The 15,135-nt window shown below is 45.5% G+C and overlaps 1 protein-coding gene across 1 annotated transcript; it reads left to right on the top strand.

Moving 5' to 3' along the window:
• Nucleotides 1-1,709: 1,709 nt before the first annotated feature.
• Nucleotides 1,710-13,584, top strand: LOC133889346 (uncharacterized). The gene is made up of 7 exons (XM_062329871.1): nucleotides 1,710-1,962; nucleotides 2,923-3,483; nucleotides 3,769-4,884; nucleotides 4,986-5,313; nucleotides 12,350-12,599; nucleotides 12,712-12,928; nucleotides 13,116-13,584. The coding sequence occupies exons 1-7, from the start codon at nucleotides 1,831-1,833 to the stop codon at nucleotides 13,293-13,295; spliced, it is 2,784 nt and encodes a 927-aa protein (XP_062185855.1). The 5' UTR covers nucleotides 1,710-1,830; the 3' UTR covers nucleotides 13,296-13,584.
• Nucleotides 13,585-15,135: the final 1,551 nt, after the last annotated feature.

The following is a 15,135-nucleotide window of genomic DNA, read 5'->3' as shown; positions in this document are numbered from 1 at the left end:
GTATTGATTCGTATATCAATAAATTTATGATTAAAAAGTTTATGTGGTAAAAAAAAGTTATTATAATATGTCTAGCTACGCTATTTGGGTAGACCACTTACTAGCTCCTAAGAAAATGATAGCAAAGCCAAGAGCATCTCCAAGGATTCTCTTCGCGGACGAGAATTCATTTGTGAAGAGATTTTTTTTTATTTCAACGTTTCAACGGCTTCTCTTCACGAATGGATTTTTAAGATCATTTTTTCAGAATAAGATTCTATCTTTTTTTTTCTTCATAAATCCATTCGAAAGCAAGTTATTGAAGATAAGAGAAAAAAATAAAAATAAAGAGATAAATCGGTACGAAATGAAGAAAATATAAGTTAAAAATGGTCTAAAAGATTCGATCTGGTTCCACCTGACATCTTTTTTCGTACGTTGCATTTTTTGGAGGCTACTTTTAGACCTTGATAGTACGGAGTAATATGATAACTTAGCCACTAAGACAATAGCACATTTTGTTGTGTGACTTGGGTCAATTTGGTTCCCATCGAGTCTCCCACTCTCCCCTTGTCGGCGTTGGCATAGCCGCCTTGCCTGGACGACAGGACGAGTGAGCCAAATTTGCTAGCCGGGGTTCGCAAGCACCAGCGCAGAAAATGAGGAAAGCTCCTCGGTGGTCTAAGTGACCGTTTGGTAGATCTTTTTCTAATTTAAATTTTTTATAGGGAGTGAATTTTTTTAAAGGAAATGATTTTGTGGTTGAAAGTGATTTTATATAATTCTCTAAAATAAAATATATAAAAAAGTGATTCTCTGCGGGAAGTGAATCATGAGAAGTTGTTTTTTCAGCTCCTCAGCTTTTAGCTTATTTCAGAGAATCACTCCCACAAATTTTACTCAGAGAGCTAAAAGCTGAAAGCTACTGTTTGGCAGAGCTCCCCTGATTCCAACTAAGAAACTGCTCTGTGAGCTCTGCCAAATAGATCATAAATACTCAAACACATCTAATTCATTATTATGCGAGGCGAAGCGAGACTTATCCGGCAATCCAAACATGTCTGAGCCAAAACCACTATGATCCAACGCTCAATGACACTCAACGGCATGTATTTCCTTATTCCGTTCAACGATCCAAACATGTATGAGCCAAAACACTGATCCGACGCCAAATGAAACCGGTCACCATATTGTATGTATATCTTATGATTAAGCCCTAAAATGGAGGCTGTAGTTTCCAAATAGGAGAACCAAGGCTAGACTTGATGTTCAGTGGACCTGGTTGTAATTTATACCCACTAAGAATCAAATCGTAGAGTGTTTCTTTGTGTATGCAGAATTTTTTTGGGTGGTAGGTGATAAACCCGCCAATAGTAAGGTGTTTAGGTTAACTTCATCAATCTTCAAATTTTGCATATTCGGTCTTTAGTAGATGTGGTGTGAGTGAGTGCATACGTATGATAGTGTGAGTGTGTGCACATGAGTCTACCATTGTATTGGTGTTTTAAAAAAGATTGATTTCTAAATATATTTCCACTTATATGGTATATCCAAACACGGCCCTTTTTTGCATCTATAAGAAACCCCTTTTCGCGATTAAAGAAAAATTCCTTTTCACCCTCCAATTTTACGCCTTCCACAGCGGCAGAACTGTCTTGGCGAGACGGTGACCAAAGTTGGTGATGAAGGCCGCCCGCCCGCCCGCTTGCTTTCTCTTTTCCTCGCCTTTTATCCCCTGCTTTCCCCCCGGCCTCAGTCTTTTGACTCATCAACGCCACAGAGCTGCCCCGAGGCGTCGCCGCCTTCTTGCGCGCTTGGCACAAGCAAGCTAGGTTTCGAGGCGCGTTAGAGATGATCGGGCGGGGCCGTGGTGGCGGCGGCGTGAAGAAGAAGGACACGGAGGAGGAATGGCCCAACCTCGTGGACGTGATACTATCTTGGAGTCCCGAGGTTGTCATGAACGAGGGCCTCTTCAAGGACAAGGTTGGTACGACTCCATCGATTCGTCTGATCAGTTCTTTGCTGCGTGGGCATCAAGGCTTGCGTGTTGTGCTCATTAGTTCACTTCAATGTAGGAGTAGTTCGTAATGTATCTTCTTCTGTACTACTACGGGCCCCTCCTATTATCTTGAGCGTTGATTGTGGAATCTTGACTATTTTGGTTGTTCCGGTTTAAAAATAACTACTTTGATCGTTCATAAGATAGTCGTTTGGATCAAGTTTTTGCTAAATGCAAAATCGTAAAAGAAGATGTGAAGTGTCCGAACACTTTTTTTGGGCCTTTATGTTCCAGATGAATGTGTTTTGATGGTGTTGTTGATGGTCATTTACTTCTCTATGTGCTACTCGTAGTAGATATATCCTCATGAGCTTTTAATCGAACAATTCATTTGTGTAAACAAAAGAGCAACTTTATTCAACACCCATACACACACTAATTTCTCGATTAGAGCCAACAAGTAAGGGGAGGCTCTGAAGCTTTCAAATTTTTATTCCTAAATGGATGAATTTGATCAGATTCGATTCTTCTGATCTCCCCTCTAAATCTAAATCTTTTGAGAAGCAAAAACAAGCCCTCTATCAGCATGTTCTGATTGGGCTTCGGGGATACAGTGGCAGTTTTACGGGAATCAGCTAAGCTTGCTGATCATTTCAAACAACTCCAATTTCTGCTACTCTAAATATAATGATATAAGTGACGTTTTCTAGTCTATACCATATAAGAGTCGAAATGGTGAACTAATGATAATATGGGAGCTGCTGATCACAATGGATTGTCTGTTATGCACAGGATATTGTGCGTTGTCACACATCCAAGTTTTCCTTACAGCATGGTTCTTTAACATGGTATTTCAGTTTTTCAAATATATAAAGTTTAACCAAGAGCGGCTGTTAGGTATGATTTGCAGCTGGATGCTTATCATTGCGATGATTGAAATGCAGGTGAAAAGGATACCTTCCACATTCAAATACCTCAAGAGCTACTTGGAGTCATACACCTCTCCATTGCTGGAGGAGTTGAGAGCTGAGATGTCGTCCAGCTTGGAATCCATATCTACCATGCCCTTTGTCAGGGTCTCATGGATTGAAGAAAAGAAGGACGAAAGAATTTATGAAATTTCTGTTAAGTCTGATTCCCAGATTGCTAAGTCATGTAATCAGCCTGAATGTTATGCTCCAAGTGTTGGTGATATCATTATAATGTCTGATGTAAAGCCGGGGCATATTTCTGATATTACTCGCAATGGAAGGTCATACCGTATTGCCTTCGTCACAGAAGGAGGGGATGAAGATGATGATTCACCACCAGCCAAGTATGTGATCATAGCATCGGGAAAAATTGATGCTGCCGATGGGAACTGTCAAGATGGGAAAAGGAGCTCACTTTTTGCTGCTTATTTGCTTAACATTGTGACCTACATCCGTATATGGCGTTGCCTTGACTATGAAGCAACAGTAAGAAGAGAACAACGCCTCATAAAGGAGATGGTACATTATCCGCTGGTATGTTTATTTTAAGTCGTACTTATGCGAAGAAGTCATTATGCTATCTTGTTTGTTGGATGATAAACATGCAGAGGACAGAGGTCACAGAACAGAGAAACTAGTGTTGAACTTACCATCCATGTTTCCTTTTTATTAGAATATTTCACTGCAAAAGAAAAGATCCATCTAACTGGTAAACAAATGATCCAGCTATATTAACATCTATTCAAAGTGGTTATTGAAAGATTTTGGGCGGCTGTAAAGAAAGGGTAATTTGATTAGTTCCATTTTCTGATTTCCCAGGAAAAAGATAATCTTCAGAAATGCACAAAAGGTGTTGGTTCAATTGACAGCATGGAAATATGGACCAAGTTGTCTACAATGGAACTTAACAATTCTCAGAATGATGCTGTGCTGAATTGTGTTTCAGCAATGCATTGCAACAGCAGCAGCAGCTTTAGCTTTATCTGGGGTCCCCCTGGCACAGGAAAGACAAAAACAATCAGTGTGCTACTGTGGTTAATGAGAGAAATAAATCATGGTACACTCACATGTGCACCAACAAACCTTGCTGTTAAACAAGTTGCTTCACGTTTCTTGAGGTTGATCAAAGAGCGTTCTTTTGATGCAAGCTGCTTGGGAGATGTTCTACTGCTTGGCAATAAAAAGCGCATGTCTGTTGATGGTGATCTCAAAGAGATATATTTACATGACCGTGTAAGGAAGCTTCTTGGCTGCTTTGCACCAAAGACTGGATGGAGACATTGCCTATCTTCCCTGTCTGATCTTTTTGAGAATGGTTACTCCCAATATCTACAATACCAAGAGGAAGGTGATAAACCTTCCTTTTTCTCTTACACCAGAAAGAGATTTGTTATTATTTATATGGAGCTTAGGAGATGTTTCAAAGAATTATTATTTCATGTCCCGAAATCAACGATCCTGGAAGTGAATTACAACAATATCCTTTCAATTCTCGAAATGCTTGAAGATTTCAACATCATGTTCCAGCGGAAGAATATCGGGGATGAAATTAAGGAAGTTTTCTTGTACAATAATGGTGAAGCCGATTCCAGAAACTCTAGTGTGGCGAAACATTGGAAGACAATTATCACTCTTGGCAAAGCGAGATTAAAATGTCTTGAGCAACTAAACATGCTGTTAAGTTGCTTGAAACTTCCTACAACATCCTCAAAGCATATCATTCGTGATTTCTGTATTAAAAGAGCTTCCATAATTTTCTGTACTGTATCTAGCTCGTCAAAAGTAATAACTAACAAAAAGCTAGAGTTGCTTGTCGTTGATGAGGCTGCCCAGTTGAAAGAATGTGAAACATTGATCCCTTTGCGTTTGCCGGCCTTAAAGCATGCTATTCTTATTGGTGATGAGTGCCAATTGCCAGCAACAGTGAAAAGCAAGGTTGGTTTTTTTTATCAGATCTATTATTCTAGAAAACACCAGATTTCCCATTTGTTTTGTAAAATTTGTTTTATGGAATTTAATTTCCGTGATCATTTTAGGTTTGCACGGATGCATTATTTGGAAGAAGCCTTTTCGAAAGGTTGAGTTCACTTGGGCACGAAAAACATCTACTTAATATGCAATACAGAATGCATCCATCCATTAGTCTTTTTCCAAACATCAGCTTTTATGACGGGAAAATCTCAGATGCTCCTTGTGTCATGCAAAAAGAGCACCGAAAGAAGTATCTTCCAGGTTTTATATTTGGTCCTTACTCCTTTATAAATATTGAAGAGGGAAGGGAGGAAATCGATGAACTTGGTCATAGCAGAAAAAACTTGGTTGAAGTTGTTGTCGTTGAAGAAATATTGCGAAATCTTCAAAGAGGCATGTGATCTCTATTCACACATTATTTAGTTATGCATATGACATTTCAAATTTAGTTTTTTCTAAAATATTTCTTATCTAGCTTACTTTTATTGTGTTGAGGAACTTGCAATGATGTCACTGCATTTTTTTTCGTGAATACACAGAAGAGCTACGTATATTTGTATTAAGTAGGGAAAAAACGTCATCGAGTTCGAACAACGACCTCCAAGAGGTCAGGCACAGAGGTACATGACTTAAGTTGGGGTTCAAATACAAAAGAGTAGCTACCTAACAATAATAAGCTATAACAAGCTGGATCCTATAGAACCGAGCCCCAGGTTCGTAGCCTGATCGAAATGGCTGACAACTTCCGCGCTCCAGCCGCGCACCACCGTTCAGCGTCCTCCCATATGAGGCCCAGTAAGGCGTCGGATGAAATGCGCCGGCCGTTGAAGATGACATCATTGCGAGAGAGCCAAATACGCCAACACGTTAGAAGGATGAGGGAGTCCAACCCTTTTCGGAGTTTGCCTGCCACGCGCCCGCGGAGATCAAGCCACCATTCGATCAGCGACGCCTCGTTCGCGTAAGCTTGAATCCCAAGCACTCTCCACCAAACCTCCCGCGCCAGAACGCAATGCAAGAACAAGTGTTCGGTCGTCTCCGGTAACTACAAGCAATATGAGCAAGAGTCATCTTGTTGAAGGCCATGTTTATTCCTTCGAACCGCGGTCCAGATCCGGCCATGAAGACCCAGCCAAGCAAAGTGTTTGACCTTCGCCGGCGCCCAAGCTTTCCAAAGCAATTGAGCGCCTTCGAACCGGATGGAGCCTTGGAACATAAGGTGATATGCAGACTTTGCCGAGTAGGAGCTAGAAGGACACAATTTCCATTGTATCTGATCAGGCTCGTCGCTGAGCTGGGTTGAATTAAGCCTAGACCAAAGGTGCAATAACTGGGAAATGACATCCACGGAGAGAGGGCCGGAAATCTCCCTCACCTAGGAATGATTGTTGAGGGCGTCCTTGACCATTGTAGACTTCAACCGGGGAGGATCAATGCAACAGGAGAGGTCCGGCGTGGATAGCCAGATGGGTGTGCCGTCAAGCCATGCATCGGTCCAGAAGAGGGTCGATTGGCCATTGCTGATGATGATTTTGGCTGAAGCGTTGAAGAGGGTTGTGACTTCACGCTCGTGGGTCAGAGGAAGGCTTTCCCAAGGCTTAGAAGGATCCGTGTGTTGCCACCAAAGCCATCGAAGGCGAAGTGCATAGCCAGCGAGCCGAAGGTCCAGAACTCCCAGCCCGCCGTAGATTAACGGATGGAAAACTCTGTTCCAGGCCAGAGCACAGTGACCTCCGGTCATCTTCTTATCTCCTGCCCAAAGGAAGGCTTTGCGTAGCTTGTCAATTTCGTTGATCACCCATGGAGGTACGGTAATGGAAATGATTGTGTGTAAAGGGGTGGCAGACAGCACCGTTCGGATGAGCGAGGCCCGTCCGGCTCTAGAGATGATTTTCGCCTGCCATGTTGTTAATCTTGCGGCCACTTTGTCCACCAGAGGCAGGAGGTGGGATTTGTGCAGTCGGCCAGTTGTGAGAGGAGCTCCCAAGTATTGGATGGGGAAGGTGGACAATCCGCATGGGAGGAGATTATTGGCAGTGCTCAAGTCATGGTCATCACATCCAATTGGGACGGTCGCGCACTTGTCCAAGTTTGTTTGCAGTTCGAACACTTCACCGAAGAATTGTAAGATGTCCAAGTGAGCATGTATGTCACGAGCTATAGGCGACATGAAAATGACTGCGTTGTCGGCGTAGAGAGAGCAGCAGTGACGAATGGAGTTGTGCCCCGTAGTGTCTAGAACGCCAACCTCACCAGCTTTAGTCAGAAGCTGGTTTAATGTGTCCATGGCCATCACAAATAAGAATGGGGAGAGGGAGTCCCCCTGCCGTAGTCCTCGCACGTGAAGGAAGGGAGGCCCCGGGACGGAATTGAGCATGATCCGAGTGGTTGAGGTGGCAAGTATAGCCTCAACCCAGGTGCACCAACGGTGGCCGAATCCCCACGCGCGCAACAGCTCTAGGAGAAAGGCCCAACTAACGGAATCGAATGCCTTAAAAATGTCAAGTTTGAAAAGAATATTCAGTCTTCTAAGTTTCTTGAGCAATCTCGCCATGGAGTGCACCAATTTGAAGTTGTCATGGATGGAACGACCGGCGATGAAAGTTTGACTATTGGTGATCAAAGTGATGAGCCGTGGCGCTAGCCGGAGAGCAAGAATTTTGGTGATAATCTTCCCAATGTTGTGGATGAGACTTATGAGGTGATAGTTGGAAGGTGATGAGGCCCCCTCCCTCTTTGGCAGTAGGGTGATGAGCGCGCTGTTTAGGCTTTAAAGGCCACGACGGTCACCCAGGCCAAAGGCACAGATGGCCAAGGTAACCTCTTGCTTGATAATCGGCCAAGCCACCTGGAAAAATTCGGCCGTGAAGCCGTCTGGGCCCGGGGACTTATTAAGAGGTAGGCATTTGAGTGCCCCATAAATCTCCTCTTTGCTGAAAGGAGAATCTAGCAGCCAAAGATCAGAAGGGGTGATGTCAATACAAGCCAAAAACGACATGGGAGAGCTGATGCCGAGAATGGAGGTGAAGTGCTTGAACAACGCCTCCTCCATGGGGGGGGGGGTGGGTGGACACAGACCTGTCCGACGTGTTGAGGGAGGTAATGGTGTTTTTTCTCGCACGAAAGTTAGCAGAGGAATGGAAAAGCCTAGTATTGGCATCCCCTTCCCGAAGCCAAGTCAGACTAGAACGACTTCGTGCAATGGTGCGTTCAAGAGAAGCAAGGCCCAAGCAAAGGAATTTGAGACACTTCTGTAACTTAGACTCAGCGGTCGAGAGGCTTCGGTCCTCCAGAGCGACATCGAACCGGGCGATCACTTCGTGGGCCATAAGCAGTTGATCCCTAATGTTGCCGATGGATTTGGAGCTCCAACTTTGGAGTTCTTTTGCAGTACGTCATAGCAGAATATTGAGGCGAGAGAGAGGGGACGTGGTCAGCTCCCCCGGCGACAGCACCTAGCTCCTCTGCACTGCATACATGAACCCGGGCATCATTGTCCAAAAGGACTCGAAGTGGAAACGCCTGCGCCTAGAGGTGGACACTGAAGTTGATAGCAAGAGAGGGCAGTGATTCGAGCATTCGGATGACACAGCTTGGAGGAGGCAGTTCGGAAATATGTCATCCCAATCTGTAGATGCCAGCGCTCTGTATAGCCTTACTAAGGTCAGAGAAGCTCTCGTTAGACCATGTATAGTGACGACTGAAGAGGTGTAAATCCTTGAGCTCAAGACCAGTGATAAACCTCCGGAATCGCGCCAAGGAGCGAGAGTTGAGGTTGGTATTGTTTTTGTCCACTGATGAAGCAATCATATTAAATCCGCCTATTAACAGCCATGGGCCAGGCGCCAGAGCATGAATGCTGGTGAGCTCAGCCAAGAAGGCGTCTTTTAGCCCTTCTTTCGTAGGGCTGTACACCGCAGAAAGTAGAAATGAGCCCTCTGAAGGCGAAGTGATCACGACGTTCACCGAGAACTGGAGCACCTGAATTGCGGTTAAGGAGAGGGGATGCTTGAAAGCCACAATGATGCCCCTTAGTCCCATTGGCCGGCAATAAGGAAAAATCGGAAACAGCAGAGCCACATATCTCATTGATAAGGAAGGGAGTAACAACGTCAAGCTTGGTCTCAAGCAAACACAAGACATAAGCATTATGGTCTGAGGCCAAACAGTGGACAACATCACGACGGGCCTTAAGATTTAGGCCGCGTACATTCCAACTAATGATATTAAAGTTGTCCATGTGAATCAAGCTTCAACCATAGCAGCACCAGTCCGCGAACTCCGCTGTGTTGGCAGCAATCTCCGCACAGAGGCCATTGCTAGGGAAAAGCACGTTGATCGCTTGCAGCTGCTCATCGGACAGTGGCTTGTCAAAGTGGGCTTTGTAAGAGCATCGAATAGGAGAGGATATAGCCTCCTCATCCTTGGCCAGGCCCAGATGACGAATGAGGAGCGCCTCCCCTCTCTTGGATGGTCTCACCGTCGAAGAGCAAGACTGGGCTGCGAGCCGTTTGTTCCGGCGCAAAGCGCTAGTGGAGCATGGCAAGGTGTTGACAACGCAGTTAGAGGGTGCCAGAGGAGTGGGGATCTCCCGCGTAAGCCTTTGGAGGAAGGTAGCCGTCGCTGATGCATTTTGATCGGACGGAACCACATCAGCGTTGTCAAGGCATCCCGCAAGCTGCTGAGGCACACTGAGGACTGTCTGATAACGGTCCCATTGACGGGACCGGCTTCCCGAGCGCAGGGAGGGAGAACACCTGGAGGGGCTCCCTTCGGATCGACGAGGCCGGCCCACGGAAGGTGCCTGTCATATGCCTGGATCTAATTGTCGAAGGGGCTATGCACCGCGCTTGGGCAGGGTGCGGGCGCGGCACGTCCTGGCGAGCGAATGACAACTGGCGCGTGAAACTTGTGCCTCGAGTAGACGAAAGCAAAGCATCGAGAAGGTGTCGACGTCGTGCGCGTTTGAATGACCTTGGTGATGCGGGCACTGACCTCGACTAGCATGGGGTCGAAGGCTTGAGGGAAGGGGTCACGAGATGGTGGAGAGTCAACGATTGGATTGCGCACACTATGCTGTAGCACGTCGAAAGCGTTCGACGCCCCATCCTCTGCGACTGCAGAGGACACGTGGGTAGGGCACGCCTCGGGGGCCGCAACAGGAAAAGATCTGAACGTGATTCTCACGGACGCCGAGGACGGCGAAAGGACTCCTTCCGCCACCCAGATGCTGTGAACGTGGCCGTGACCTTGAGAAGGACCGGGATTGGCTGTTGTGGACGGCAACGGCAGGAAGGACATACGTCGCCCCCGCGGCAACTCAGAGCGACCCATGCCACCTCCACCAGGCTTGTCCCCGAAAGAGAAAGCACCGCTGCTGCCGGAAGACGAGGAGGAGGGAGCACATAACTCTGCCAAGGAGATGAGCTGGATGCAGACATCGTATTCTAGAGTCCTCACCTCCATGATGTATGGCAAGGTGGATTCGAAGAGCTGTTGCTGCGGATCATCGTCTTCGTAACGCACAGAATGACTGGGTTGCGCCACCTCCATGACCACCTTGCTAGGAAGCTTGTTCGGGGAATCACACCACGCGACAACGTGGAAGTCCGCAAGGTCAAGCCGATCCGAGAGAGCTATCTCCTTCTCGAGGCGCTCGACCTAACAGTGGTTGCCCAAGAGGTGCTGGGCAGCGGAAACCGTCCAAGAGTGGGGTGGGACACCTTGAAAGGTGACGATGACGCGGTAAGGTAGCAAGCCGCCAATGGCATAAGCCAGCCGAGTCCAAGGCCTGAAGAACCAGAGAGCACCGGGGAGAAAGGCTTGCCGCTGGCGGCAAGGATTGCGTCACGAGTAGCAATTGTCTGATAGACGATCAAGAAGTTGTTGGGGGAGAAAACCGCAACATTGAACTCTGTTGCCAGGATGCTGAGGGCACCGGCAATGCACTTGGAGAGGTCCGATGCCTGGAACTCTTGCCGAGCACGGTCGGCGTAAGCTAGGATTGCCCATTGGAGACGACTCTCATCCGCGGCGAGCACGTCCGTCCATGGAACAAAGCAGCGCGTTGTACCTGAGGTGCAACAACCCTTGCGCTTGCCGAAGGGGAAGGGGTGGACCCAAAAGCAGCAGACCCGGATAGAGTGGAGCCACCTACGGAGGCAGAGCGAGGGGACCTGGTGGGGAGAGGAGGCCTGGCGCCCCCAGCCGCTGAGCCCTCCAAGGTGGTGCTGGTGGAGAATATGTGGCGAAACTGACACCGCCGACTGGACCCCTCCGAGCTGGTGGATGAGTGTCGCGGACGCTTGCAATCCTTAGCTTGATGCTGGAAGCCCCTGCAACGGAAGCATCTAGGTGGTAGTCGGCAGGCGGCACAGCGATGTGACGTGGAGAGGCAGTTAAGGCAATGGCCATCGAGCGCGGCCAACAAGCTTTTTTTGGGGGGGGGGGGGGCACAGGGAGGTTGCGGCGGTCGTTTGCCCTCGGCACTTTAGCACGGCGGCGGCGGTGGGAGACTAAGGTCCAGCCACCGTCCTCGGCCTGGGGGAGAGATGAAGGCGCTTCCAGTCAACGCAGCGGGGAGAGGCCGCGAAGAGGAGGCAGAACCATCCTTGCAGCAGCCAATAGGCTGGGAGAAACAACATGACGGGGACGGCAGGGCTCCGTACCACCGTCACCGAGAATAGCTTTACCTTTCAACTCGGTTGGCAACCTTGTCGTCGCGGGCGAAGGTAATCCCCCGGTGGAGGACGCGGAAGCCGGGGAGTCCTGGAGCCATCACTGGACCTTAGTTTTGCCCACGGAAGTGGCATCCGGGCAGAAGGGGCGTGCAAATGGGGAGAGGGGGGCAGAGGGACAGGGAGGAGTCGACGGAGAGGGGTGGGTGAACACCGAGCTCGGAGTGAGCGGCGGCGGAGAGGAGGGCGGAGAGGTAGGAGGAGCGGACATTTTTTTCACTGTCTTGTCACTGTATTTAATGACGTACATGTTATTAACTACTATGGGAAGATGATACAAAAGCATAGCTTTTGAATGAACAAGGCTTAGGCATCAATAATAAAGTTTGAAGCACAAGTTTCGAAAAATGTGACTGACACATTAGGAACTCAGACTGTATAATAGGGTCATATTTGATGGTATGATGTTGTATTTAAGCTTGCTGTATTATTGTTCTCAAGGTTGCCATCTATAGTTGTACTCTACTTGTTGGAGTAACAATGTTCTTATTTCTGAAATATAGAAGAAATTTCCACTGCATCCATTCATGTGATTTTTTTTTAAAAAAACAAATCTTGCCACTGAACTTACCTTGGCTCTCATGGGTTACCATAATGCTAAATGTCGAAACCACATGCATCCAAATTGGAACTTCTATTATCTTCTTATATATCAGCGCACATGCTTCTTCTAAATATTTCTCCTTTGGCAGCTTGCTCTAAACCTAAAAAGAAAGTTACAGTTGGTGTCATATGCCCATACACCGCTCAAGTTCTGGCAATTCAACAAAAACTAGAGAAAATGAAGTTTGACCCAGTACTAGTGAAAATTAATTCTGTTGACGGCTTTCAAGGTGGTGAGGAAGACATAATCATTTTATCAGCTGTGAGGTCTAACTCAGATGGGGTGGTAGGTTTTCTTTCAAACAGACAGCGCACAAATGTGTCTTTGACACGAGCAAGGTATCTTCTACAGTATTACTTATAAACGTTGATTTTCTTTTTTGATCCATGCCAATCTTATTTTTCTTTTACCTGTTTGGCACATAATTTATGTTTGAAGTATAAATTACAGATATTGCCTATGGATTCTGGGAAATGCAAGAACCTTATCCAGAAGTGGTTCTATCTGGGCTGATCTAGTTCGCAATGCGAAGGATCGGCGGTGTTTCTTCAATGCCAGTAGTGACAAGGCTATCTCTAGCGTGATTGCTAAGCAAAAGACTGATATCAGTAAAGTTAAAGTTAAAAAGAACACACCTCACACAAGTTCCAGAAATAGCGGGTTTTGGGTATTGTCTCGCAGGACCCTTTTCACTACTGCTTCTGAGTTATCTGGAATTAGTTTTATCCATTTCTCATGTTCTGTTCAATTTTCTAATTCGACACATTATTGTATTGTGCTTATACGATGTTACTAGAAAATTTGAGTTTGTTGGTTGAACTTTTCGATAACTTGTACTGTTTATGTTTATTCAGGTTCAGGTACGATCCCAAAGTGAGCTGAATGAACAAGGCTCTTCTTCGATGTGTGTTCCACCTGATGCTGGGAGCCTGTCAAGTGATATTGCTGCCGATTCTGACTTGCAGCGTCCAAGAGATAAAAAGGAGGATGTTGAGGATATCACTGCCTGCTTAAGTAATCTTAAAACCCACTGAAGATTCCTCAGTCTTGAGCTCATGAGGTGACAATGTGATCTGTTTCAGTTTGACTGTCTGAAAGCGCACACTGGCAAAAACCTTTCTGAAAGACCCACACTGGAAAAACTGGCAGCAGGGTTATTCATCCTTTACTTATTTGCTTAGTTGGTGAATTGTGGCTATGTGATATGCGCGGTTTATATCATAGCAAAAACTGTGTAATAGTGAACGGCTTTGTACATCTTTGGATGTAGCGATTGAAATATGTTTTATTCTATTATCTAAAACAGAAAGCTCAGAGGCCAAACGGTGCTGTGTTTTAGGAAATAAGGAAATGGCACATAAGTTTCTATTTAGGTTCACACGACCCACACAATTTTGATTTCGGGAAACTATTGGATATCCAACGCGTGGCCTAATGTTTTTTGAATTTCGAAGAGAAATGCTACTACTGGTGGTGGTGATTTCCAATTAGGTTCGAAGCGTCTGCTGTGCTCTGTAGCTGAAAGCCTGAAACTCCAGTCTTCAGCAGCCATCCTATGGGCCTCCTGATCGTCGAAGACGAGAGTGAATTAACTGTGTCACTTCTTGCTTGTATTTTGCTTGCAAAAAAGATGATGCATCGGCAGAGCTTCCAGTACTACAACCAGCTGTGTTCAGGGGCGGATCCGAGCCCCCCCCCCCCCCACCCAACCGGCTGGTGCTCTACGGAGAGCAGGGAGAAGAAGAGTGAGAGATGGATGAGGATACGGACAGCAACGGGTCAATTCCCATCGAAAATGCTTTTCTATCCTCGTCCTCATTTAATTATCAGAAAAGTTTTTTCCTATCTGTATTCTTGTGGAATTTTTTTGTAAAATCAGATAAAGAATATAAAATTGAGTCATAGTTGATTATTTTTATATATTAATAATATATCTGTAATATATAAATAAATAATTTATTGATGTATACGATAGTAATTAATATAAGATGAGTTAAATATCGTAGATCGGATAAAAATATAAAAATAATTTATTATTTTTCTTACGTATATTTATGCATTTATATATATATATATATATATATATATATATATATATATATATGTGTGTGTGTGTGTGTGTGTGCGTGTGTTATATCGGGTATATAGCAGGGAGTGAGAACAGTGAGCACCCCATCGTCCTCGTCCTCGTATAAATTCACAGGATCAAATTTTTCTATTTTTATTTTCTAATAGAGAAATTTTCACGTGTATTATTGTCATTTCATACCAAGTCAGAGAGTCAACAAGCTTAAAACACTAAGGCCCAATAAGGTGCCGGCTACCTCTCGGTACACGCTAGAATCACTTCTTAATCCCTTTTTCAAGTTGCAGCACCTAGCTACAACTCACTCTAGGTCTATAAACACTAAACACATTATAATCTTATGCTTAATTGCCTTAGATGATTACTTTAAGCATTTTGATGGCTTGGATGTCTTCTCATTTATATATGAGCTTCCTCTAGACTTTAGCAGCATACCACACATTCAAATGACTGAGTGGAAGGGTATTTATAGCCTCAAATCCGTCAACTAGCTGTTTTCCTAATGACTCAAAAAAGCTGTGAATACCGGATGATCCGATGAGAATAATAGTACTAACACTAGATCATCTAATGAGTACAACCTCATAAATTAGCCCTTGGAACTCCACTCAATGCCTCTGTGAACACCAAATACTCTACCGTACTTTCAAATCCATCACCAGACCTTTCGGTGAGTTATCTTAAGCTATCTCGTGCCACTTCTTCTTTGCAAGAAATGCTCTGTTGTATTGATCTTTATAGCACCGGACCTTCCAGTGGGTTGTTCTTTATTTTTTAACACATGCAGT

Source organism: Phragmites australis, chromosome 13 (genome assembly GCF_958298935.1).
Source record: "Phragmites australis chromosome 13, lpPhrAust1.1, whole genome shotgun sequence".
Lineage (NCBI taxonomy): Eukaryota > Viridiplantae > Streptophyta > Magnoliopsida > Poales > Poaceae > Phragmites > Phragmites australis.
The sequence above is the reverse complement of the archived record's forward strand: the minus strand, read 5'-3'. Positions and strand labels throughout refer to the sequence as shown.